This window comes from Harpegnathos saltator, unplaced genomic scaffold, assembly GCF_003227715.2.
Source record: "Harpegnathos saltator strain DR-91 unplaced genomic scaffold, Hsal_v8.6 scaffold835, whole genome shotgun sequence".
NCBI classification, from domain to species: Eukaryota; Metazoa; Arthropoda; class Insecta; order Hymenoptera; family Formicidae; genus Harpegnathos; species Harpegnathos saltator.
In genome coordinates this window covers 193800-219110 of record NW_020230688.1, presented here as the reverse complement: position 1 = coordinate 219110, position 25311 = coordinate 193800, and the positions used below count along the sequence as shown (strand labels likewise).

Sequence of the window (25311 nt, the reverse complement as noted above, 5' to 3'; positions counted from 1 at the left end):
CGCGACGCGACGCGACGCGGCGAAAACGGGAAAGATAAACGACGGGCGTTTTGTCATTCGAGCGCGCGGAATCGAGCTCTCGCTCGGCTCTCGTACGACACGACACGCCGTCTATTCAAGGCCGTCAAAGGGACGTTCTAATCTGTCAGACGTCTTCCAGATGTCTTTCGGACGGCTCGCTGGTTTTTCCGCTGGTTTTGTTTGACTATCGTCGTGAGGGCCCGAGGCCCTCGCGCGGAAATCTTCGCTACGTCGCCGCGCTATTTATCATGTTTGCGATACTTGTCGCCGAGACAAATCGCGCGACAAACCGCTCGCCGGGGTGGCGTCGAGCGACGTGACGTCGCGTCGCGTCGTCTGAAATCTCACGAGGCCAGGGACTGTGCTGGTCTGGTTCAGCGAACGGCCGGGGACTGCGGTTGCGAGTGATGGAAATTGATATATTGGGTATTAAACTTAATTTTGAAAGGATCTTTTTGTGAAAATGAACGTTTATTTCGAAACAAAGCGATAAGTACATGTTATTCAAAGTATTGTCCATCGTCAGCTACAACTCTTTGCCATCTTTCTAGTAAGATGCGGATTCCTCGGAAGGATTCTGCGTGGATCGAAACAAGTGGAAATCAGAAGGAGCAGCTTTAGCGCTTCCTTCACCGGTTTAGCGACATGTGGCCGAGCGTTGTCACGCTGGAAAATCACTTTGTCGTGTCTTTTGGTCGTTTTTCCCATCGACTCCGAACGTTTAGAGACGGCCATTTTGATTACATTTAATGCTTCTGCCAATTCCTCAAGTGTTTGACATTGATCTTCGTCCAGCGATGCCTTCAACTCTTCTCGTCTTTAAACTTTCTCGGTTGACGGTTTCAGGGCGTTCCTTGTCTTCCAAATCAAAATCTCCACTTTTTAAACGTCTAAACCAGCACTCACAAGTTGAGATCGATGGATCGCATAATCCCCACAAGCTTCGGACAGCAAATGAGGACTTTCGGCTGCCGATTTTTTCAAATGGAAACGGAAAAAAGTAACGCTTCCCGCAAATTGCGTCTCGTTGGCACAAAACTCGACATATTGAATGCGCTAAAAAGATATGTTATTTACACTTGGACTAAATGAAATATACTGATTCTTAAAGCCTAATGACTGGGCCGATGCCGTTAAGTGCTCATTGCGCCACCTCTTGTAAATCCTTTAAAATTAAGTTTAATACTCAATACATTGTTAAAAGCGCGCGCATCGCGCTTCGCTAGGCTCTTCGAGGACCGCTCGTAATAAGTAGACTTGACGCTCGTCGGTGATGAAGTTTTTTTCTTTTGTTTAATTACGCTTATGAAGCAAATTTGCTGGTTCGAGGCAGAGCGGTTAGATTTGTATGCCATGCGATGGTGAGGATCTCTCGTCACGTGAACGCGATGCGATGAATCTATTAAGAGTCGCACTCGGATGTTCAGGTTTCGCATTTTTACGCGGGATATTATCCTCGGCAAGTTTTCGCAGCTCTTTTCGCACTCCTCTTGCCGTATTTTCCTCTCGCCATTTGATGCGGTAAATTTGCGCGTCAAGGTGAAAATCACCGTTCATACGAAGGATTATGTACATCTTTGCAAATCGGTTAATAAATCCTCTTCCCACGATAACACAGCTCAGCTTGAACTTCCATGTAACTTGGAGCGTAACTTTCGTGTAACTTCTCAATAGTGAGAAATCCGGAAAGAGAGCCGAGCGTACTTCCTGCGTGTTTCCTGTGAACGGTCGCGGTAGGAGGAATTCGCGTTGAGGAGGATCGATTTCGGTGTTTTCCGACCGGTCGAAAGACGCTAAGCAGCAGCGCTGTCGGCTGTCGGCTTCATTCCCGCCGGTTGCAATCGGGAGTCCTCCTCCGCGGCAACGAGATTATTGGCTCTCCACGGAGAATTAATACTCATGCGGCCGCTGGGAGGGAGTACTACTTCCGCAGAAGATCAATCGGCGCCGTCGCGTCTCTCATTAACTTGCGACCACGACAATTATTGGACGGTAGAACTACTCTTCGGGATATTAACTCCGCACAAAGTACTCCCTCCGTGTACTCCCTTTTGTCCCGAAAAATCAGTGCGTTTCATCCCCAAGGACAGTATAATGAGCTAAGACCGGCGCTCCGCCGGCGAGCATTCCCCACCTTGATCACCGTCTGGATCTACGCAATTTTAGAGGAAATAGACGGTAGACGTAGAGAGAGAGAGAGAGAGAGCCATGGTGAAAAGGAGACAGATAGATAATGCAGCATTTGAGACGACGTAAAGTTAGTCGCGGAGTCTACTCTCGTTTATTTCAATCTCAGAGATGAGATCGACGTAGAATACTCGAACAGTGAGTCGGATAGGCGACATTGTCGTTGCAAAAATTCCGCCATTTCAAGTACACAGTGAAGGTTCGAGGACGAGGAAACGCGCTTTCCACAATTTCCCCGGGCGCGATGTCAGACAGCGGTTTCGGAGTTGCAATATCAGCGGGAGTGGAATAGAGAAGCGGGTCAAAATAATTTCCGTTCTCCCCGCGCGCGCGTGCGTGCGAAATGGATAGGGAAGCTAACAATAGCAGCAATAACAATAACAATTTTATCGGACGTGTAATGGCAGATATGTGCAAAATAAGCGTGCGATGACTGACAGCGAGCGACGAAGAGACGACAGAGAGAGAGAGAGAGAGAGAGAAGCAACTGCGTTAAGCCATTATTACTTTGTTAGCCGAACGTGCGAGGGGCAGAGATTGCCTACCTTCGTTACGCTCTCTTTCTTTTCACCTCGTCGAAAAATGTCAGAGGAACAAATTGTACGAGCGAGTATCGTAAATTACAAAGCGCAGACACGCAATCCGCTCTCTTTCCCTCCTTTCGTCCGATTCTTCGCTGCGTCTGATCGCGTAGAGGAGCGAAATCATCGGTCGACCGTCTGACTGGCTTCGGCGACGAGCTCTTCTCCCCTCGTCCCTCCTTCGTCTCCTCCGTCTCGGGCCCGCGTCACAGCCCGGTAACGAAGATCACCGTCGTGTTTCCACAGTAATTAGCAATCGTGATTACGGCTCGGTCGGCCGAAGACCGCATTGCGTCAGTGCCGGGATTGCCTCGCGACTTCGCTCATCCTCCCTCCGCTCGTCACCTCCCTCCTCGCCGGCGCCTAATTAAATGCTCGGTTATCGGTTGCCGTACATAGGCATCGAGGCCATCCGGCCCCGCAGGATCGTCCCGATACAGCCGGTGACCCGGAAGAGTGCGATGCATCCGCGCCTCGAACGTCATTGACGTCGCCGTCGTCGTCGTCGTCGTCGTCGTCGTTTACAGTTTGCTCGCTGAACGAAAAGAATAATTAACCGCGCGCCAGCAGGTGAGATAATAACGTCTGATAACCGACGTCTCTCTCTTTCGTCGGTCGTCTTCGAAATTTTCCCGCCGTCCCGCTGTCTTCGCCGTTCTCAGACGGTCGATGGCCGTTCACTTCCCCTCCCCTCCCCCCGCTCCGACGTGCATGCAAATATAGATGACGATGCGCGCGCGCGGACAGCACAACGAGGATTTTTTTTCCCGCGATTCTTCAGGATCGACTCGCTCGCACGAGAGCGCCGATTAATTTTTACGCGATTAATTTTAGCCGGCAGTTTTTTGCCCCTGTCTGCATCTCCAGTTCTATTTCCGTGAAAAAAAAAGCTGCCAACGTTGCCGTACGGTCGCTCTCACGCGAGCAATTGCTGGCGATAAATAAGTCCATGAGCCAGAAGAGAGAGAGAGAGAGAGAGAGAGAGAGAGAGAGAGAGAGAGAGAGAGAGAGAGAGAGAGAGAGAGAGAGAGAGAGAGAGAGAGAGAGAAAGGAGGGAGGGCACTCGTCACGATTGTCGTCATGACGCGATAAAAGTCTATTAAAAGTCACCTCTCTCCCGAGAGCGCGCCATTCTCGCGCCGGTCATAAGGAAGAAATCGCTCCTCCCGCCTGCAGTACAGCGTGAAAATTCACCGGACGATTTACACCGACGCTTCTCACCTGAAAAATTCACAGTTACGATCGACGAAGTCTCCTCGATCCTCGAGAAACGTCACTTTCCTCTCTCGCGTTTACGGTGCGGTGCTAGGCTGGGTAAAGGGGAGGGGGCGGGAATTTCCCCCCAGGTAGCCATCGGCAGCAGGGACATCTTTTCCTTCCTCTCCCCCCCTCTCCCTCTCTCTCTCTCTCTCTCTCTCTCTCTCTCTCTCTCTCTCTCTCTCTCTCTCTCTCTCTCTCGCACGCTCGACGGTGAAGAATCTATCGGAGCGGAGTTAAGTAAGGACGATTAATGTACCATGCCGGGTAATCGATTTTCCACGGTAATTCGCGCCGAACATCCTGTACACACCGCCCCGGATAAAACGGGATCCGCCCACGTAACGAAGTTTGCTAAACCATCGAGCACTCCCCTGCACCCCCGCCCCATCGCCGGCGCTACCACTGCCCATCATGTCCGATCTCACCGCGCGGTCGGCGGCGGCGGCGGCGGCGGCGTCTCCCAATACAGTGTATCGTCCGGCGGCCATCGATAAACTGACCCAGAAATCGCCGGCTACGCGGAGAGAGAAAGCCTTGGGCGACGAGAGCGTGAAGCACGCGTCAACTCGCGGCGCTGTTTGCGAACGCCACGCGCCTCCGAGGGTAATCTCCGTGACGACGACGTCGTCGGCGAGCCCCCGGGTCCCGGGGTGAGCGCGCGTCCCGTCGAGATCGAATTCGCCGCGAACTCAACAAGATACAAACAAGAAAGAAAAAGGAACGGGAGAAGAGGAGCAAAGACGAGGAGCTTTCACGTCTCGCTTTCGGGAGCAGCGCGCGCGCGCTCGTGAGGAGGAGACCAGCGCGGGATCCCGGCGGAGTTTACGCGAAAGTCGGCCTTCCCACGCGCGGGAGGGCAGCACCCGCGGGAAATCCCCCCCCTCTCTCTCTCTCTCTCTCTCTCACTGGGACAAGGAGGACTGGGTGCTCCCCGCGTTCCGCGTTGTTTTAATTTACAGCCGCGCGATCGTTTCGCGAGACACGTGCGCGCTCGGTCGCGGGTCGTGACCCACTTCTTTTTAATTAAATTGGAATTTTAACCGACATTGTTGGCGAATAGTTGGCGTCGCTGTGTAAAATTATCGGTCCGTTTATCGGTTATCGTTACCGCCGAAGCGGGACCAGCGTACCAGCGACAGAACGAGATAAGGGAGAGCGGCCGACACGTGGTGCTTAGTCGTTAACGATAGCGATGATTTATGTCGATCTGCGCGAAGAAGTTGGCCGGGTGCTGATTGGTATCAGCAGGTTCTAGAGGGTGAGAGAGAGAGAGAGAGAGAGAGGGAGGGAGAGAGAGATCACGAAAAGTGAGATTATTATACGAACAATTGTTTTCATCGCTCTCTCTCTCCCTCTCTCTCTCTCTCTTTCTCTCCCTCTCTCTCTCTCTCTCTCTCTCTCTCTCTCTCTTCGAGAGTATATCCATATAATTTATATGATTATACATAATTATATAAAATTTTTCCTTCCAAAACGAAGGAGATCGTTAACGTGAAATCGAAGAGCTCGCGACTCGACTCGCGATTCCCGGAATTAATCGCGAGTGATACGAATAAGTGTCGAGGGAAGCAGCGACAGCGAGATCAAAAGTTACGGAAATATCCTTGACACGGCGCGCTACTTCACATTAAAAAGGGCCGCACGCTCTCGTTTCTCTCATTCTCCCCGCCGAAATTGCTCCGCGTTTGTTCTACCGGGCCGCTTCAACGAATATAAATTACTCCGTCTAAGACGAGATGCAAAAGATACCACACGTCCGGCTACCGCCGACTGTGCGAAACTTGCCTCATCCTCGAGCAAGTACCTTCGCCACGTACTTGCCAAATCCTCCCCCGAGCGGTCATTCCGAGGACCCTTTTTCCTCCCGGGTCATTAGCGCGCGTTGTTTACGCAGAGAAAAAGGGAACGAGGGACGAGAGGAAATAGAGATAGATAGAGAGAGAGAGAGAGTGAGAGGGGGGGGTGAGAAAGGGAGGGGTGGTGACCCGCGATAATCTCTATAGAATCAAACGTTACGTTTGTTCCAGAGGTGACGATGTGCAACGATCGATCGAGCTGCTGGACAAGGTGCTCTCAGAGTACGACGAGCACGACGCGGAGGGCGAAGGTGGCGGCGGCGGCGGCGGCGGCGGCGGCGGCGGCGGCGGTGGTAGCGGCAGCGGCGGGGGCGGCTGCGTCGGCGGCGGGGGCAGCGGGGGCGTTGGGGATTGCGGCAGCAGCACGGAACCGAGTATTGGCCTCACGCCCGACGACGAGAGTCCGTCCTTAGGTACCCTTTTTCTCGTTTATCGCTTTTCCTCGTTTCTTATTTCCTCGCGGGACAGCGACGCGCAACATCGATCCCTTCCTCCTCCTCGCTTCCGACCCGCGTCGCTCGTGTTTGCCGAGCGCGATTAACCGACGTCCCGTGTCCCGCGTGTTCGGAGGGGTCCCTTCGCGTCCCTTTAATGTTTTATTATTTATTCTTCTCGTTAGAGGCGCCGTCGATAAAGATTGAAAAGGGGAACGACGGCGTGGTCCTTCGCGTTAAAGCGCGACCTCTCGAGGCTCATCTAGGAGTCTCCGTTTTTACACCGAATGCAGGAGGAGGACCCTGCGCGGATGAATTGGCGTTTCGAAAATCCCGATCGCCTCGTTCGTTCTAACGAGGAAATAATAGCGGACCGAAAGGCTAAAATGTCTTTGGGTCGTCTAATTGGAATCTAGTCTAATTTGCCAAAATCTATACAGATTGCAAGCCAGAAGTGGAATGCCTTGAACATTCTCTAAAAGTGGGAAAGCACAAATTTTCCTGGTCTTTTCTCTTCTCTCTTTTTTCCTAGTTAAATTCCTACTTAAATCGTCCTTTTCGTATACATACTTTCGCGCTTTGACGATTAAATTTGCTGCGACGTGACAGTCACAAGCAGCGTCCATTTTGGCGTCCTTATTTGTGTTATCAGGCATCGTGAGACGCGACGTACCGCAGGATCTTAGAATTCGAGGACCGTTTTCGAGCCCAAAATCCTCGGTCCCTCGGGTGCTTAGCGCATCGAGACCCAGGTAGACCCGTACACGCGTAGGGTTCTAAATCTTAATCCCAATTGTAACGCAGAACGGCTTGTAAGCCGTAAGCGTAGTCCTAATATGGATTCATTACTTTGCTCTGGGATAAGTCCGTCGGGATAATCAGAAATTATAGAAAGGGACATTACCGAAAGGAAAAACCTAACGCAACGACCAACACGGACATTTCGCACGAATATTAAATTCGCGAGTTAATCGCGCGCGCGAATCTGCCAAAAATTTTTCCGAAAATTTTACATGAACCGGAAGGCCAAATCTCCATAAAAAAATTTCTCCGATTCTAATTAGGATCTAATCCGATTTGTCGAAATCTACGCAAATTCAAGGTTAGGAATGGAATATTTCAAATTTTCTAATCTTTAACAATCTTTCTTTTAATTATTTTCTATTGAAATTTCGCTCCCGTGTTTTCTTCCCGCATAATAATTTTGCAGAATATGAACAATTCCACTATATGATTTTATTATACAATTTTTCATTCATGATATGATCGGAGTAAAAAAAAAGTAAGCGCACGGGGTACGTTCGCAAATAAAGTTATATTAGATATTAAAGTGCTACACGAGAGCTGCATTCCGATATTCACTGAAAATCTACACGTGACATAGATTGCAGATTTTCAGTATTGACAGTAAATATTAGAATGCAGCCGAGATAACACACGTGCGACTCTGTGACAGATGAATACAGTTTAGTACAATATGAAGAACGACAGATCGATATTCCAATTGCAAAGAGCTACATATCGCGTCAGTGCGAACCAATCAAGCCAAAATCGCTATTTATCCGCGATCGAAAATAAACCTCTGCTTTTCCTTTTCTTTTTTCAAGCAATAGTAAACCCCCAGTATTTGTTGCAAGGTAGTCTCCAATGATAAAGTGCGTTTCAAGCGCTGCACGATAGTCCCGGAACAAATTTCAGAATTCCAGTCGGAATCGGGAAAATTTCTACGCTTTGTTAGACATTTCTAGCGCTCGTTGCGCGGTCCGATTCGCATGATATTCCGTACGATTTCCCGTTGCGTCGCAATTCGCCGTCGCGCGTTCTTCCACTCGAGGGAATATTCGAAAACGCGCTCTTGGCGCAAATTTTAACGATCGCCCTTCACGCGCGATTTCGCGCAACGCCGGCCGGCCGGACCGGAAATCGCCCGATCGCCGGATCGGAGATCACCGTGAAAATAGACACGGTCATCTCGAGTTCACGAGCGCACGCGCCGCCCGACGAACTGACAGGCCGTTGACAGCGAGAATTAATTCGATTCTTCGTTTTTTCACGGCCACTCGGGGCGTCACAAGGGGCGAACAGTGCGCGAAGAACGTCGCGCGCGAGTCAGTTATCCGGAAAATTTGGGGAAAAATTTTCATCTGACGGGTCGTCTGATATTTTCCGCGTATCGCGCGAGCGCGCAACCCCTGCAGTAATATCGATCCCGGCGGTGGGTAAATGTTTGGTAATGCTGCTGCACCGACAGACCGCAGTCTCTTTTGCAGCAATCAGCAAAACAAGCTGTAAAAAAATATATGTGTACAAGATTTCAGGGGAGTGGAGGGGCTCGAGATTTTCGTAGGAAAAAACTTGAAAAACGTAAATCACGTATAAGCGTAATTTCTTGGCGTTCGTTCGAAGCGTACATTCTTCAATCCAGAGTCGGTTTCGTCAGGCTTGCTTTGGTTAAATCAAGTCCGGTTAGACTCCGGGGGAGATGAACCTCGGTTTTTGCGTGCAAATTTGCAGACTTATGTGAAATAGTATAATTATAAGTTCGGCTTTGCGCGCGGAATACAGCGCGGTCGACGCAGAGCAAATATTTCCGAATTTTTCCCAGGCAAAAACCTGGGGCCGCTCCTGAAAAATCGGTACCGAAATCGGTGTATCCTTTTACAGCTTGTTTTGTTGATCGCCGCAAAAGCTACCACCGCGGTTCTTTCTCGCTGCGGTAATATTTCCCCAAACATTTACCTCGGGATTTCCTGGAGTTGCGAATTTTTACGTCGCACTGCGAACAATGTAGAAGCGCGCGAATTAGCGCCGCGCGTGCATTACCTATCGCGGTGATCCCGTTTATTTTTTCGGAAAAATTATCTCACCCCGACTAATTAATTATATTTCATCAGGACGACGGAGTGGCGGTATAAACAGCGCGCGCGCATATGCCGACCGATTTGCGATAATTACATTGCGCGTGTATCCGATGAGCAATTATTGACGCGTATAGCACCATTCTCGATCATTTATCATCCACGGGGCCACGTTAACCCCCCTCCCCTCCCACTCTCTTCCTCTCTCTTGCAGAAAACACCGCGCCGTTACTCGTGTTAGCTCCTGCGAGCGCTTTCACGTAAATATCGAGATAGCCAGAGCGTCTGAAAAATGGCGACAAATGATCGGCTCTCGGCGGCGAAAAATCGTCGTCCATCCGCTTGGCCGCGAATTCGTAGCGAGAGAGAGAGGGAGAGGGAGGGAGAGAGAGAGAGAGTGAGAGAGAGAGAGAGAGAGAGAGAGAGAGAGAGAGAGAGAGAGAGAAAGCGTCGCCAGCTTTATATCGACAGGAGGGTGGAGGCAGGGGGGGAGATAGTAAATTTCCACTGACAACCGAGTACGCCTCTTTCTAGAACTTCGCACGCTATTTCCGCTTCTCCAAAGATATCTGCTCGCGCGTTTGAAGCGGCGCAAAGTTCCAGCACCGATGCGAGTTACCCTGGAAAGTCGTTCCGGACAACATGAACGCTGCGCCGCTCGTGTGTGTTTCTGTGTGTGTGTGTGTGTATGTGTGTAGGTGGGTGGGTGTGCGCGCGTGTGTGCGTGTTTTTATGTGTACGCAATGTAGGATTTACGTGACTTAACTCGTCACCCTTACCAAGATATTTAACTTTCCTGCAACCCTCCTCCCTCTCTTCCGCTTTCTCTGTTTCTCTTTCTCTGTTTCTTTTTTGTGTCGCTGCGTTTCTTTCTCTCGCACACGTTAACCCAAGCGAACTTCCGTCAGAGACTCGTACTTACAGGGCGCAATGTACGATGGGCGATATGCAACGCAGCTTGCACCAAGCGTGACGCAGCTTGCGAACTGCTTCTCCGCTGCTTTTGATTGGAGTGCGCAATTAAACTGATTAAAGGACTCGCGCCCATTGGGCTACTTGCACGTAACATAATTCGTCATTTTTGCCAATAAGATGAGGGTGAAGAAAAGATAAATATATTTCATCCACTAAGGACAACTTTTTTAATCAAGTACGTTGCGCGACTTTGACTTCTCCGTTACGTTTCTCGCTGCATCATCGTAATATTTATATCGTTTTTCTCTGTTTTTTCACCGAAGAAAACGGATAGTATTATCGCTATTTCTGACTTGTGCGATGAAAAATTCAGACGTTTCTTGCAAAAATAACAGCGAACTTCGCATCTCTTTACTGCCTTTTACTGGTGCTCTTTTCATGATGTATACGATGACCTTTAACCTTTGCGATTCGCTATCGGCTACATCTACTTTGATATCTCGCTGCATTCAAGTCTACGAACCGACTCAATCTCAATTTTGCTCGATAATATATTTATAATATCATTGATAAAAAGACTCAATATTTTGTATTAAATGGAAAGTGTAGTGAATTAACATTTATTAATATTAATATTATTAATAATATTATTAATATTAACAATTACTTGTAACAATATTTTTTGAAATCAAATTTTTTCTGCCATGCATATAATAATATATACCCATTTGTGAATATATTATCGCAAACAACGTGTTACATCATCAGTCAAATGTCGAATATCGAATATATATCGAAGTAGTCGCGAAAACCACGCGATATCGTGGCGAGGTAAATAAACTTGCGCGGATCGGTTGTGACGGACGCGAGAAAAACGGAGAACATATCTCGGACGGAGCGGAGGGTTAAACGCCTCGCCCTGAAAGCTACGCGACCGCGGAAACATTTCACGGCGGTATCGCGAGTCGAAACGAGAGGCGATTCCGCTTCCTGTGCTCGGCTGCTTGCCTGCTTCTTCAAGCCGCAATAACTTTATAGTTACGCCTGCCTCGGCCGCGCGCAGTCGTAAACCGAGAGTCGACGTCTCGCGTGACTGTCGCTCCAGATGCGACGACTGCGGGCTCTCCTAGACATTGCTTGAGAATGGCAGCTTAAGTTATCCGCGGGATTTCGCCGTGAAACTCTCCGCGGCGGTGCACGTTACCGCAGTGTTCAAAAGCTCGGTCTCCTACGATAGTAAGATCGACCGATCGATCGTCACGCCGCGAGCTGTCGACGATATCCGAATATTTCCCGGAGTGTCATCGCGCGTGCAGAGATTCCTGTCAGACTCAAGCCGGAGACACTGACGGTTCTCGGGTGCTTTTAATAGCTCGGTACAATCTAATTTACAATTTTACTATTTAATTCGATTTATATACATAATATACATAATTCTGCGGAATATAGCGAGATGAAATTTGTCAAGGAGCAGCGGTCTAAAATTCAATTTCACTCAATCTCGAGCGATTTCGCCTGGAATATGCAGGATGTCCTTCGGCTCGGCTTCCTCCAATCGGTCGCGTCCTTCGGTCGGCAAAATCTCATCTCTGATCTCAGCGCATATTAAATCATCTTTCCCAGGCGTGTCCGAAGCTTGACGTGTATCGCATGACGAAGCGGACTGTCGGCGACAGCAGCGTGGAGCGATGGATTCGCTCGTAGAAGAAACGCGTTGAATTATTTCAGTCTCTTTTCAGCCGAGAGCGAAAAACTTCGCCTTTATCGTCCCTCCTGCGTCAGGTCGCTTTATTTATGCAACAATCGAGTAATTACCGTGTCTGTGATTATACCGCGCCTGCGCCGCTATCTCCTTAACCTTTGAGACAGAGGCCACCGGCTCTCGCAAAGAATCGGGGATCAAGGGACGTAATTGGATCTCATATATGCCGTTTCTCTCTCTCTCTCTCTCTCTCTCTCTCTCTCTCTCTCTCTCTCTCTCTCTCTCTCTCTCTTTCTCGGTATTTGCTGCATGGGAATAGGAATAAATGCACTTTTACCGCGGAGTGCGCGGCCGGGATTTCGCGATTGTGTCTAAAGCCGTTGCGTACCCGCGTAATTAAAGCTGCCGTAGCCGCGGCGGAGGAAAAATGAAGCTGCTTACCATTAGCCGCGTATTGCGGCCGTAAATTGCCGATTGCGGCGAGGCAATTGGAAAGTTTCTCATGCGCTGCGGCGTATGTTTCCTTTCTAGTTGTTTCGAGCATTCGAAAGGTTCACAGAGATTCGCGCTGTCGGCCGATTAAAGGTCGCGACGCTCCTCCGCTTTTTCCACCGAGGATCGACGAGCGATTGCTTCGTCGCGAGTCGAGATTTCCGCTCTATTTTCGAACCGGTCTGTCTAATATCTACAGATTCCGGAGAATCGATGAGGATTTAATTAATGTACACACTAAAGTCCCACGTCGGCGCCTCCAAGCGGCGGAAACGCGCAATTTGCCACTCTTACAAGTGTTCTCAAGAAGATCTCTCGGCAAAGTTACACGTTAAATAGACGTCAGGACGGGTTGATATGGGTGTTAAGTCGGCATTAAATGGAATTACGAAGGTGAAAACTAGGATCAACATTTAATTTATATGGAAACTAAAGTCCTGCAATTTTTTTTTTGCCATTTGTAAATTCTCAAAAGGACCTTTCGGCGAAGCCGAGGTCAAAAGGAATGAGAATACGTTGACGTAATTTTCGTAAGGTATATTAGATTAGCAGCGTCAAGTAGAATATATACAGGGTGCTAAATTTCAAACGTAACAGGTAAAAAATCTCGAAAACTATGAAAGATATGGAAAAAAGCTAAAACACGTGTTCCAACGTGTGCCCTAACTTTTGTTAATTTAATAATTTTGAAATTCCCAAAGGTCGATAAGTCAACAAAAGTTAGGGCACTATTATAGTAATATACTCTTGATAGTAAATAAAGTAGAAAAGTCTAATACTATTTTTTCTTTCGACGAATAGTTAGCGAGATATCGTGAGTCAAATGTTGACAAAGTTACCAAGTTTTTCTTAAATATTTCAAAAATTATCAGCCAAATAGAAAAACGTTTCGGACAAAAGTTGTTCAAATTAATTGATACAGAAAGAAGATGTGATAATAAAATTGGGCTTTCTATTTAAAAAAGTTAAGTTGACCTTCAACTGACCTTGAAAATACCCTCCAAATAAAAAACTGATAATGCCATTCTCTTTCCTCTTCGAAATCATGGAACACGTGTTTTAGCTTCTTTTAATATCTTTCATAGTTTTCGAGATTTTTTACCTGTTATGTTTGAAATTTAGCATCCTGTATATATTGAGTTGGCAACTAAGTGATCGCGGATTTTAAATAAGAATGAAAATTCAAAATTTTAAATTTGCTTTTTTAAATTTTTTTCAATGCATGTATGCGATACATTGAGCTTCTCTGCAATATCACGTGTTGTGCTATGACGATCTGAATCGATAATGGCCTTGATATGGGTCTCATCGACTTCAACTGGACGGCCAGATCGTTGAGCATTTTTCAATGAAAAATCACCAGAACGAAATCCGGCAAACCAATTGTGACACTGCCTTTCTTTCAAGGCTTCACTCCCATATACGGCACATAACTTCTCGTGTGCTTGCGATGCGTTCTTGCCTTTTCGGAAATAATACAATAAAATATGTCTGAAGTGCACGTCTTGCTCTTCCATTTTTTGATTGGGATAAAAACAAAACTAAACAACTAATCGATATAATTTTCGTACTAAATGAAAGGTAGAAGTAATACCAAACAATAAGAAAAAAATATAGATTAGGTACTTTGAACACGTTAACGAAACAAAAGAAAGTGTAAAATCCATCTGTCGACAAAATCCGCAATCACTTAGTTGCCAACCCAATACGTCGAGAACAGGATCCGGAATCTCGACACGCGCCGCGTCCTGTTCATCCGCGACGGAAGTTTCCAGGTCGAAGTCTCGCCGTTTGGTTTTGACTCGCGCGGGTAGTCACCGGCGCGGACGCGGGCGCAATCTCCCGGCAAATGAGACGGATTTTACGCGGTGCTTGTACGTTTAAAAAAACGGAACGCACGGCGGGCGCATTCGCATATCCGGTAACGAGCGGCAAATGTATCCCGTCGGCATTAATGTCATGTACACTATTCCGCATGCGGAGGCCGAATCGCGCGTGTTGCGCGCACAATCCGGATTCGGGCAAACAATCGGACGAAAACTCGGTTAACCATTTTCAGGATCAAGCGAACAAACACACGAGCGAGCAAACAAACGAGGCCGAGCTTAATTCCATTTATACACAGCACGGTTAAACGTCGGCGATATCTCTTTTTTTTTTCCTCTTTTTCCGTTTCCACGAGCGTCGAAACGTCAAAACGAAACCTCAGCGACAATGATCGGCACTGGTCAAAAATAACCCGTCGCTGGGCATTCGTGTCGTCAGGATGTCGGTTGCGTGCGCGAATCATTTTTCCTGGAGACAATTGAGAATGTTTCTCCTCTTAAAACGAGATTCGCGCACGCTACCGTATCCTTGCGCGGCTCTCAATGGCCTGAATGAATTCTCCAGTGATTGAAAATGTCTGACAGCCTTGACGCGAAATATTCTTGAGAACCATCGCCACTGATCCTTCCTTCGGCCTCGGTATTCCACTTGACGCTAAGTTAATACCCTGAAGCGTGTATCAATCTAGGTTGACAGCTTTCAGGATCTACGAGTGACAAATGGCGCGTCATCTGTCTTATAGAGGCGTCGAGTAGGACTTCAATCTTGACATCATTCGCGTTTATTAAACCACCTAGAATCCTGCAGACGTCGTTGACGACGTGACTGACAGCGCTGGCCGAGAAAATTTCGGATCGGCCGATAATCCAGCGGATCGCGCTCGCGCGGATATCGGGAGGGAGGAGAAATCAAACAAGTTCTCTCGCTCGGTGGACGTGGAGCGCGGTGGAAAACGCGGTTAAACAGCTCGTAGAAAACGCATTGCGCGAGTTAGTGTTGAATCAGAGTGGCTGGGGAGCGGCCAGGGCAGGAGGAGGAGGAGGAGGGCGGCGAGGGGGGAGCGGTGGTGGATTATCGTGAAATGCAGTCTCGATCTATCGGACGGTGGTTCGTCAGGCGGTCGAGTCTTCGACCGGGCCGCCGTTTTCCTCCCTCGGCTGGGATACATACTTCCTTTTTACTCCCGTCGGAACGCGCTTCTACGGCCGTACAATATAAACCCGCCGACTTGGCGGACTGCCATTCAATTCGCGGAAAATCGGCGTGAAAGCATGTACATTTCCGCGAGAGCGGGAGAGAGCCGCCGCGCCGCTCTCTCGCGCGTGTACGAGTATACAGTTCGCCCAAAAAAGAACAAAAACAAATTCAAATCGGCATCCCGGCGTGCTCGGCGCGCCGAGGCGGCAGAAGCACCTGGCGAACTATCACAGACTGATTAACGGCTGATATCTCGCTGTAAAGGGGGAGAGAAAAGGGGAGAGAGAGAGAGAGAGAGAGAGAGAGAGAGATCCGGGGCTCTATTCTGGGCGCACAGCGAATGTCACGCGTGCCGTCTCTTCCAAGTTTCATTCTTCTCACGCGAGAGTCGCGTATAACATTGAGTTGAGAATCACAAGGATATACGCAACTCAAAAGAATGATGGCACGGATAATTTATTGCCGAAAATTGGCCAACTTTGACTGGCGATTACTTCGCGAAAAATTATTGTAGACTAATGATTTTTTTTTTTTTTTTCAAAATGAAGCTTGAAGTCAGAAATCATACGGAGTCGTGGAGAGAATACGGAGAGAGTTTGTTTGCCGGTGCTAGGAATGTTGGCTGTGGTCAAAACACGAGCAAGGAGCTGAAAAACATGCGCGCGTGCTTGCGTGCGTATGTCAACAAACACTTTTGCCGTTGCTCCACTATGATTTCCAGTCATTTAATCCGCCGGCCGATATTTGACCCGAAGGTCAAAAACAATGATATTTTTGAAGGGCTGTAACTTTGCGAAAAAAAAATCGTAGCGAGTCCATTTTTTTTTTTTTTTTTTTTTCAAATTGAAGGGGAAAATTGGAACTTTACGATGATGCAAGCGGCGTCCTCGAAAAAAATTCCACGTCCGCGCATTCCGTCAAACTTTGCAATTTTCAGTATACCAAACATGCCCTCAGATGTCAGAATTTACAGGAGTAGGGATGCATCGCATGCGAAAAATGGCGATACATTCTTAAAGTAAAGACTTCAAGCTTCATTTTGGAAAAGAAATCACTAGTTTACAATCATTTTTCGCGAAGTAATCGCCTGTCAAAGCTGGCCAATTTTCGACAATAAATTATCTAAGCCATAAAGCTCTTTCGAGCAGTGTATTTAGCGCTCGAGATGCGAATCAAGCCGCACTCTGGGTTCATATCGAGCGCCAAGTATGTCCTGATTTTCAGATGGAACCGACCGATTATATGTGACGTTCAAGCGAGGGAGAAAAACAAAGCGACGGAACTTGGAATCAACCGGTCACGTGAAGCATGCGATTCGTGCAATTTCAAAATACGACCATCGTCAGCCGCTGCTAAACGCGCGTGTGCGCCATTGCGCTCTCGTGCGAGATTCGAATAATTTCTGACGCTGTCGGGAATTTCACAATCGCGTGTCCTCGGTGACACGCCAACGAGTGAACGCTTGAAACGATAAACATCGCGAGAGGCAGAGAGAGAGAGAGAGAGAGAGAGAGAGAGAGAGAGACAGAGAGACAGAGAGAGTGAGTGAGCGAATAGGCGAGTGAGTAATATATTTATTATTGTCGTAGGTCGTGTCCTTTCTCAGGACATATAATAATTAGCAAAATTATCCCCATTATTCCGATTGTACAAAGCGCAGCATGAATATCGCGATTATTAAGGCTTCGCTTCGTTTGGCTTGTCAGCACACAGTTGAGATAATTAATTAAAGAAGGTTAACGTCGCGATGAAAGCTGCGATTAATAACAAAAGAATTAATCATGAAAGGCTAAGATCGCAATTAAGACGCAGACCAACGTTGAGAAAAAGGAGGATCGTGCGCGGGAGGGAAGGAGGGAGGGAGGGAGGGAGGGAGGAGAAAAAGATAAGTAAAGGCAAAAATAATCAGAGAGAAGAGGTTCTAAGGGAGGAAGGGAAGTAAATAACGAGGACGAGAAAACAAATACAGGAGAGGAGGACATAAATAAACAAGGGGAGAGGGAAATAAATGAGAAGCAAAAAATGAAGTAACCAAAGTGCGTCGCGATGTCTCGAACTCGACGATGTCAAGACGGCTCGTCGGAGCGATCGATTTCCAGCGTTTCGCTTTTTCGCGTAGCCGCCCTTAATGGAGCTCGAGATATTACCCCCCCCCCCCCCGGCTGCTGCTGCGATGCTTTATCGCACGGCACAAAGTTGCTCGGCTGTTATCAGGTCGGAGGGTAATGCAATTTCTCGCTGGACGCCAAAACTGTTCGGGAAGAGTCGTAACGGAACTGTCGCGTTTAAGGATAAAGTCGAGGTTCGACGGATTAAATCGCCCTCCGCCCCTTCCCCGCCTGCGCTCGCCCTCCCTCGTTCTGTCGGGAAAACTCTCACCGTCGTAAAACGTATGCCGGCAGGACACCAATCCGAGGACGACGGTTACATGAGCATGAATGGTCGGAAGGCGAAGATGGCACTGGTAGCATTACGTCCGGTCCCGGACTGTCCGGAGCCGCAGGATCCCGCGGGCGTCTCCACGCAGGAGTTCCCGCCGCCCCCGGAAGAGGCCGAGCGCATTATCTCGACTCTTCTGCCAATGTAAGTACTCTTCGTCCCCGTCGAACCCGAGTTCCTGAAATTTTCATCTTACTGCCGACTTCAATATTCCATTCCGCGTTAATTTAACGCTCCACAATCAACCTCTCCCTCCCGACTTCATTTAACCTGCAGATTTGCCGGTAGGCAAATCTCTCGAAAACCTGCGAGCGGCAAATTGAGCGTTTCCTGGCCGCATTTAGAGGCGCCGAGGAAGGACTCGAGTTTCCTACATAAACCAAATCTCCGGTGGTCTTCCAGCAGCCGCAGATGTCAGACAGTCGAAGTCGCCGCGTAATTTTACGGTATCATCAAATCCACGAACACCTGTCGACCTGTCGCGTTTTATAAATAGCTCCGACGAGCAGAGTCGCGATAATGTCGCTCCTTATCGCGAGCGACGCTCGAGTCGGGGAGTATCGATCGGGTTATCGGGATGAATCGCGCAAGTTGAACAAACTCGTGTGTTGAAACTTTTTACCGGGTTAAAAGAATTCACGGGGAAAAATTATCTCTTCGAGAAACGGCCGTCGTCTTCGCCGCTTCTCCACGCCGGCATCGCTCGGGGTGAGTATGGACGGCTTGCCGCTCTCGCGGATCGCGGTTCGTCCGATAAAAGTCGCGCCTGGAGGGACGCGTCTCCCCGCTGGAGACGCCGCCGGGAAACCGGCATCAGTTTCGCCGTTTATCGGCTGGAACAAAATCAGTCAAAAGTCGAGTGTCGATCGACCCGGCTCGCCGGCGCCGCCCTCACCGCCCTCGCCGTCGCGTGTCTTCATACACTCCGCCCGTATACATCGTCTGTCAATAGACACACGCGACGACCTTCCCATTGAATTTCATTTGTCTCCCGACATACGAGCACTCCCGTCGTCGTCGTCGTCGTCGGAGATTCATCCGATAGCAAAAGTTTAATATTGACAGACAACTCGACTCTGCTCGCGTTATATAAATGTCCGAGCGGCGGGGATTTTCATCCTACTTTCGACCCCAATGTTCCACTTAACGTTAATTTTCTACCCTGGAATCTAATCAAGCCTCCTTCGATCGTCAACCCACAGATTTTCCAGGAGGCCATCTTGAGGGACCTCCAAGTGGCAAGTCGTGTGTTTCCTGCCACTTAGAGGCCACTTAGAGGAGCAGCGATTTCAATCTCTATATAAATTTTCAAGTCGACATTTTCGTCCTACTTTCAACCTCGATATTCTACTCAACACTAATTTAACCCTCCGAGGGCCAGAATTCGGCCGGTATTCCCCGAGGAAGACGGCGACGGCTGCGTTGTCGTCGACGGCGAATTTGTCGACTCGACTTTCGAGGGCAACTCGGCTCTCTGAAAAAGCGCGAGGCGGCAGTAGCTTTCGAATTGTAAGTCACAACGATAAGGAAGCCTCTTGGGCGTTCTCTTGGGATTGCCGAGCCGTAATAAAGTGCAGCAGGATTTCGCAGTTCGCTGAGACTCGAGTGGACTTTACCTCGCAGGGAATCTTCATTCGCGAATGCGTTCAGCCGCGAAAGACGTTTAAACGCGGAATATTGAAAACTGTCGAAAGAGAATGTCGTATCGCGCGCGCGCGGCCGCGCCGGTTCGAGTCTTCGCAAGTGCGACGCCGAGATCGATAAATCGCATTTTGCAAATTCGCGCGTCGGCCGTCACCCTCCACCCCTCTTCCGCCATTTGCGCAACGCTCTTCACTCACGACAAGCGCGCACAGCGACTATAAATAATTTCGTCCACGTACCGGATGTCGATAACTCGCGCTCTCAAAGGTCCCGGGGCAACTTGGGAGGGGGGAGGGACAAAACGGAGAAGAGAGTCGACGCGTCCCCTAAAATTTCTCGTTGTCGCCCTGCCCTCCATTGCCGTACCTGCGGATCCTCGGCTCCGCGCCACGAGCGCGTCCTTTCGCTTCCGTAATGAGAAGCCAGCCACCCCGTCTCCCCCCCCTCACCTCTTGTCGCGCCCCCTGTCGGTCTCTTTCGCACGCGCGCGACTTCCCGAACTTTTTCATATCTTTAGTTTTAGTTCCGGGCATAACTTGCTTTCATCAGGATCGCCGTTCCGCCGGTTGTCGTACCTCGCCAACTCCATCCGGCGTTACTTCAAACAAGCGAAAACCCTCCCTCGCTCTCTCGCATCGTGCCCCTCCTCCTTCCCCTCCTTCTCCTCCAGCGTCTCCTCTCCCGCGGAAAGTCGAAAGTTATAAACTCCCTCTTCTCCCTTCGCCATTCGTACTACTTTCTCGTACACCGCTCCGATTGCATTCTCCGGCGAGACGAAGCGCGACGCGCGACTGCGACGACGACGACGAGGATGAGGACGACGCCGTCGCGGTTTCTCCTTTGCAGGATCGCTCCCGCGGAAAACTCCCGCGGAGGCCGTTTTCATCAACAGGCCGGGCGTTAAAGGGCCATTAACCTGACGCGTTCGTCTGTTTGCACGGTTCGCCTGAGAGCACGACCTCTGCGAGAGAGAGAGAGAGAGAGAGAGAGAGAGAGAGAGAGAGAGAGAAGGAGAGAGAGAGAGAGAGAGAGAGTTCTCCGCTCGCCTCGCTGCAAACTACCTCGCAGCCGGTCTCTCGCAGCCGATTTCCATCGGGCGGGCGCATCTGCGTTCGCTGGCGATCACCTCGACGAAATTGCTCGTTAAGATAGACTCGGCCGATACCACCTCGACGATATACACCTTCGTTCTGTGCAATCCTCCATCGCGTCGCGTCGCGCTAACGCTCAGCGTTATCCCCGCTGCATCGTTTTAATAATTCGGCTGTATCTGCAAACGGTGAATGATTGCCCGAGCGAGATAAACGCCGACGATTAATTACAGCATCGCGCGATTAGTTTTTTGTGACTTTCGTAAGACCTCGCAGGATGAACTGTGGCGCTCGCAATTTTCTGATATTTTAGCCGCGAGGGAAGCGCACGACGTTTTCCGCGACGAGCCTCGATCGCTGCAGTCAACGGGTCTCGGGACTTGCCGCTGCGCATTGTCCACTCGATAATTTGTATAAATGTATGAAGTAGAAGTCGTCGTTGAGCGGAGATGAATCCCGCGAGATTTACTCTCGCGCTTAATTTCTTGTAATTTTAATATTTTATAACTTTGGTGCTCCGGAACTTTAACCGTATATTTAACGCTTGTAATTTTAATATTTCATCTACGCGCGATATTTCTCCGCCGTGATCCTCGATCGTGGCAGTTTAATACTCGGAAGCTCGCCGTCGCGTTTTCGATTTAACAATGCCGGTGGACCTATGGACGATAAATTAATACGCAACCAAGATAAACCCCGGAAATTAATTACAGCATCTCTCGCGAGCTTACCTGCTCGCAACTTCTGTACTTTGCAACTACGTGTATTTTTGATGCCTTACCCTACGCCGAAAGCGGCGCCGTGTGAACGGACGAATCATTGCTCGAGCGAAATAAATCCTCGGGGTTAATTACGACACCTCGCGTTTTATTCCTCGCAACTTTACTTCACTGTATTTGTAGCTTTCGTAGCTTTGAAGCTTCAATACTCGCAATTCACGTCCGCGAGACAAGCTGAATTCCGAAAACGCCATTTTGCGCACTTTCATTATTTCACATCGCGATTTCTGGCAGCGTTGTAGAAAAATTTTATTTTGTTCTTTTCTTTTTTTATATTCGATGCTCGCTTTTACCTATTTTTATCTGAAATCATATTGAACAGAGAAAGCTGTGAGGAGGTTAACCCTTGTTGTGCACACTTCTGTAGAATCGCATAATGGTCATACTGGGGTCCCTCGCGACCCCGCTACAGAAATGCGTACTGCAGTGAAACTATTATTTTTTTGAACTGGAAAAAAGGATATATTTCAAATATATTTTTAAACGATAGCACAGTTTCTATGAATAAAATTTGATCTCAAAAGGAAACAAAATTTATAAAGCAAAAAACACGAGAAATGACTTTTTCTCACTTAAAATATTGTAGCAAACGTAATTTTTGATATTTTTTGCAAAAATTTTGAGGAAATACTCTCAATATACGTCACTTTAAGAAAAAAATTAATACAATAGTAGGACTTTCAAAAAAGTTTCTCCAGACAGGAGAGTGTCAACTTCACTTCACAGTCAGAATCGTACTGACGCTCAGATAATGCACTGATAGAAAAGTATAGTTGAATTGACTATAATCTCACTATATTTTATAGTTCATTTTGACGTCAACCATATTTTTATAGTTTGTGGAAACCTGCAAGATATAGTAGAATAAACACTAATATATAGTCAATGATTGTCTGAAATAATTGTTTAGTTACTTTTACCACAAATATGGTAATTTCTCATTCACAAATATAGTGAGATTTAATATTCATATAGTTACATCTGTCATCATTTAGCAAATATTCTGGCTAATATTGACTATATAAAAGAGTCACTTTTACCTACCATTTTATATTTGCATCCATACAATAATTTTAGCTTAACTTACTATAATTCTTAGTAAAAATATTATATCCTTGGTTATACTATATCTATATCGTAATTATTACCGACGTTATGGTAATACTTACTATAAATATGATATTTCGGACTATAATTTAGTTACTATATCATTATAGTTAAATATCATATACTTTTCTCTCAGTGTGGCGAATCGTGCTCGGGCTAAAGGAGGAGACACAGAACTAACAGTAGATAGCAGTACAAGTCGTATTTCCGAAGACTAACATACCATAAATCATCATCGAAAATCTTTAGGTGGGGGCGAAAATCGTTTCGACCCCACCGTGCACAACAAGGATTAATTAAGAAATCGCATGCGGTCGAATTGACGTGTTCATCACGCGGGAGGTCCTCGCGCGGACTTGCCGCTGTCTGCGGAGTATCTCGAGTTCCTGCGACTCGTTGGCGAGCTCGAAGCCGCAGTAGTCCTTGTTAGACGGCGGCTCCTCAAGCCGTCCTCGTTGCGCCTGTCGATCCTAATCACCGCGTTTCATGCCTATTACCAGTCGTTCTATCGCGCCTGCAGAGTCCCCGTGAAGAGCGTTCGAGCCGCCGACGTCCTCGAAGTGCAGACTGCGCCTTCTATTCGGGGCGGCTCTTCTCTCCGTGGGGCGGTCGTCATTCTGGCAAAACGTCGTCGCTCCTGTCGTCGTCGTCGTCGTTGTCGTCCCTGTCCTCGTTCTCTCTCTCTCTCTCTCTCTCTCTCTCTCTCGTCAACGCAACGAGAGAATCAGCGCGACGCCTCTTTTGCATGCCGCTTGGCGCGGTAAACCCGCTCGAAAGAGCTGGTTCTCCTTTTCTTCGCGCGACCGAGAGCGTTCGATGTCTCCCGCTTCCCCCCTTCCGCGGGAGTCATCCCCGTTATCTCGCGGCCGCGTGTCGTTGTATCAGCGGCTCGTTCGTTTAAAGTTCACCCGGGAGCGGCGAAACGCTCGTCGTGGACGTCGTCGCTCGCGATTGGCTGTCTCTGTGCTAAATAAGCCGGGGGGGTCGCATTTCCACGCGGAGTACCATCTTCCTCGGCACCTCGACGACGACGGCGACGGCGGCGGCGTCGGCGGCGGCGACGGTGGTGGCAGTGGCGGTGGCGCGACGTTTATCGACTGGAAGCGAGTAAAACGGAAGTCGAGTGTCAATCGATCGGGTTCGCTCTTCAGCGCTCCTCGCTCCTTTCTTCTCGTCGCTTTTACGCTCGACGGTGCGATTGAGACGCTCGCCGGGAGGACTGCAGAAATTGGCGCGCGGGCGCCGCCGCGCCGCCGCCGAATCGCGCCGTAAAAATTGCAGTTTAACCGGGCAAAAGGGACGACATCACGCGCGCGTACGGGAGAACGAGCGGGGGAGGATGTGTGTCGCGGGCTCGAATAAAACGGGATGTAATCGCGAGGTGTTTGCCTCCGAGGCGGCGTGAATCGCGCTGCGTTGAGCGTCCCATTCTTTTTTCCACACGCTTCCGAGTTCACTCACCTTTGACCCGGTGCGCGCGCGGCCCGGTGTTTGGGAAATTAACGAAAGTCCATCAGTGTCGGCACTCCGTCACGGCAGCTCGACGTCAAAGCACGTCGGCCGGCGGACTTTATTCGATTTATTTCCCCCGCGAGGGTGAATGGCCGCCTGCGATTAAGCGGAAGGAGAAAAAAGGGGGAAGCCCTCGCAGTGTTTTACGCAGCCGAGATCCGTCGAGATCCGTCGCGTTCGACGACGGTCGTAGAGGGGAACTTGAAGAATTCGGTCCTCTTGAATCGGCGAAAAGGCGCGGGCGGACCGATCGATCCCGGCCGGCATGGCGACGATGATAAGTTCCCGTCGGATTTATTCCGACGTTCTCTGCCTGAGAGCTCCCCCCTTCGGCCCCGCGACGCTTCTCGTTTCCTCGGCCGCGTGGGTAGCCTGAATTTATGCGTCCCTCCTCTCGGGCGACTCGGTAACTTTGGAAATATGTCGAAAGAAGGTTAATAGGATAAAAAACTTGCGACTCTCCGCCGGAGAAGACGCTCGCGCGACTCGCTGATGACGTATTGTCGCGCGCTTCAGCCACGTAGAATGCCGCGGGCGTCGGTGTCTAGGCGAGCGTGTCGCACCGGCGGCGGGGGGAGGGGGATATCCGAACGCGTGTTTTGCTCCGCGAGAATCGATCGACGAGCTCTCGCGGTTTTAATCCTTCGCCCTTAATCGTTAATCCTTATGAACGGAAGACTCTTTGGTACACATAAGTGGAACGAATTATTTTCACATCTCTTTGGATTATCGAAGTATTTTCAATCATCTCCAGGTGATGTGTGGCGCAAAATACGTTATTGAAAATGTTATCAAGCAAAAGATATTTTGTAACATTTTCCAGCAGACATTAATAATAATACCGTGTTCATTCATTTCTCGTTAAAAGTTACCTTCGCTGTCGCAATTTGGTTTTTTGCTGTGTTTTAACAGTAAAAATAAAAAATTCTTATTCGGTGGGTACTAAAATACTTGGCTAAAAATCTACGTGATTTTATCTAAACGGAATAAAGAATCGTTTTCACGTGAAAAACTACGGAAAAGATATAATTTGTTCATTCAAAAAGAGAAAAATTATTCAATGCGGAAACATATGTGTGTGTGTGTGTATCGATATATGTTTTCAGTACCCGCGGAATAAAATTTTTCTATTTCTCACGTATCCTCCGCTGAGAGCGAAGATTGTTGTCAATGACACTGCAATAGCACTCGCTACAAAAATCTATTTGCTACAGTCATTTTACCGCGTAAAAATGATGGTAACAAATAGCGCGCTCCAGCGCACTTTTATCTCATGTGAAGAACCCTGCGGTTGCGCTTCAAATCCCATTACGGGGTTACGAAAGCCGCGCGCCGTGAATCCAATCAGAAGAAATTCGACACACATATACACACGTGTGTGTGTGTGTGTGTGTGTGTATGCACGTATG

The 25311-nt window shown here is 48.6% G+C and overlaps 1 protein-coding gene across 2 annotated transcripts in view; it reads left to right on the top strand.

Moving 5' to 3' along the window:
- The window catches only part of LOC105192351 (uncharacterized), a 277535-nt gene that overhangs the window by 188945 nt on the left and 63279 nt on the right, over window positions 1-25311 (top strand). For both annotated transcript variants that reach the window (XM_025307167.1, XM_025307166.1), the window contains exons 4-5: window positions 6077-6318; window positions 17733-17913. In XM_025307167.1, coding sequence (XP_025162952.1) covers window positions 6077-6318; window positions 17733-17913 — 423 coding nt within the window. The remainder of the gene's footprint in view (window positions 1-6076; window positions 6319-17732; window positions 17914-25311) is intronic.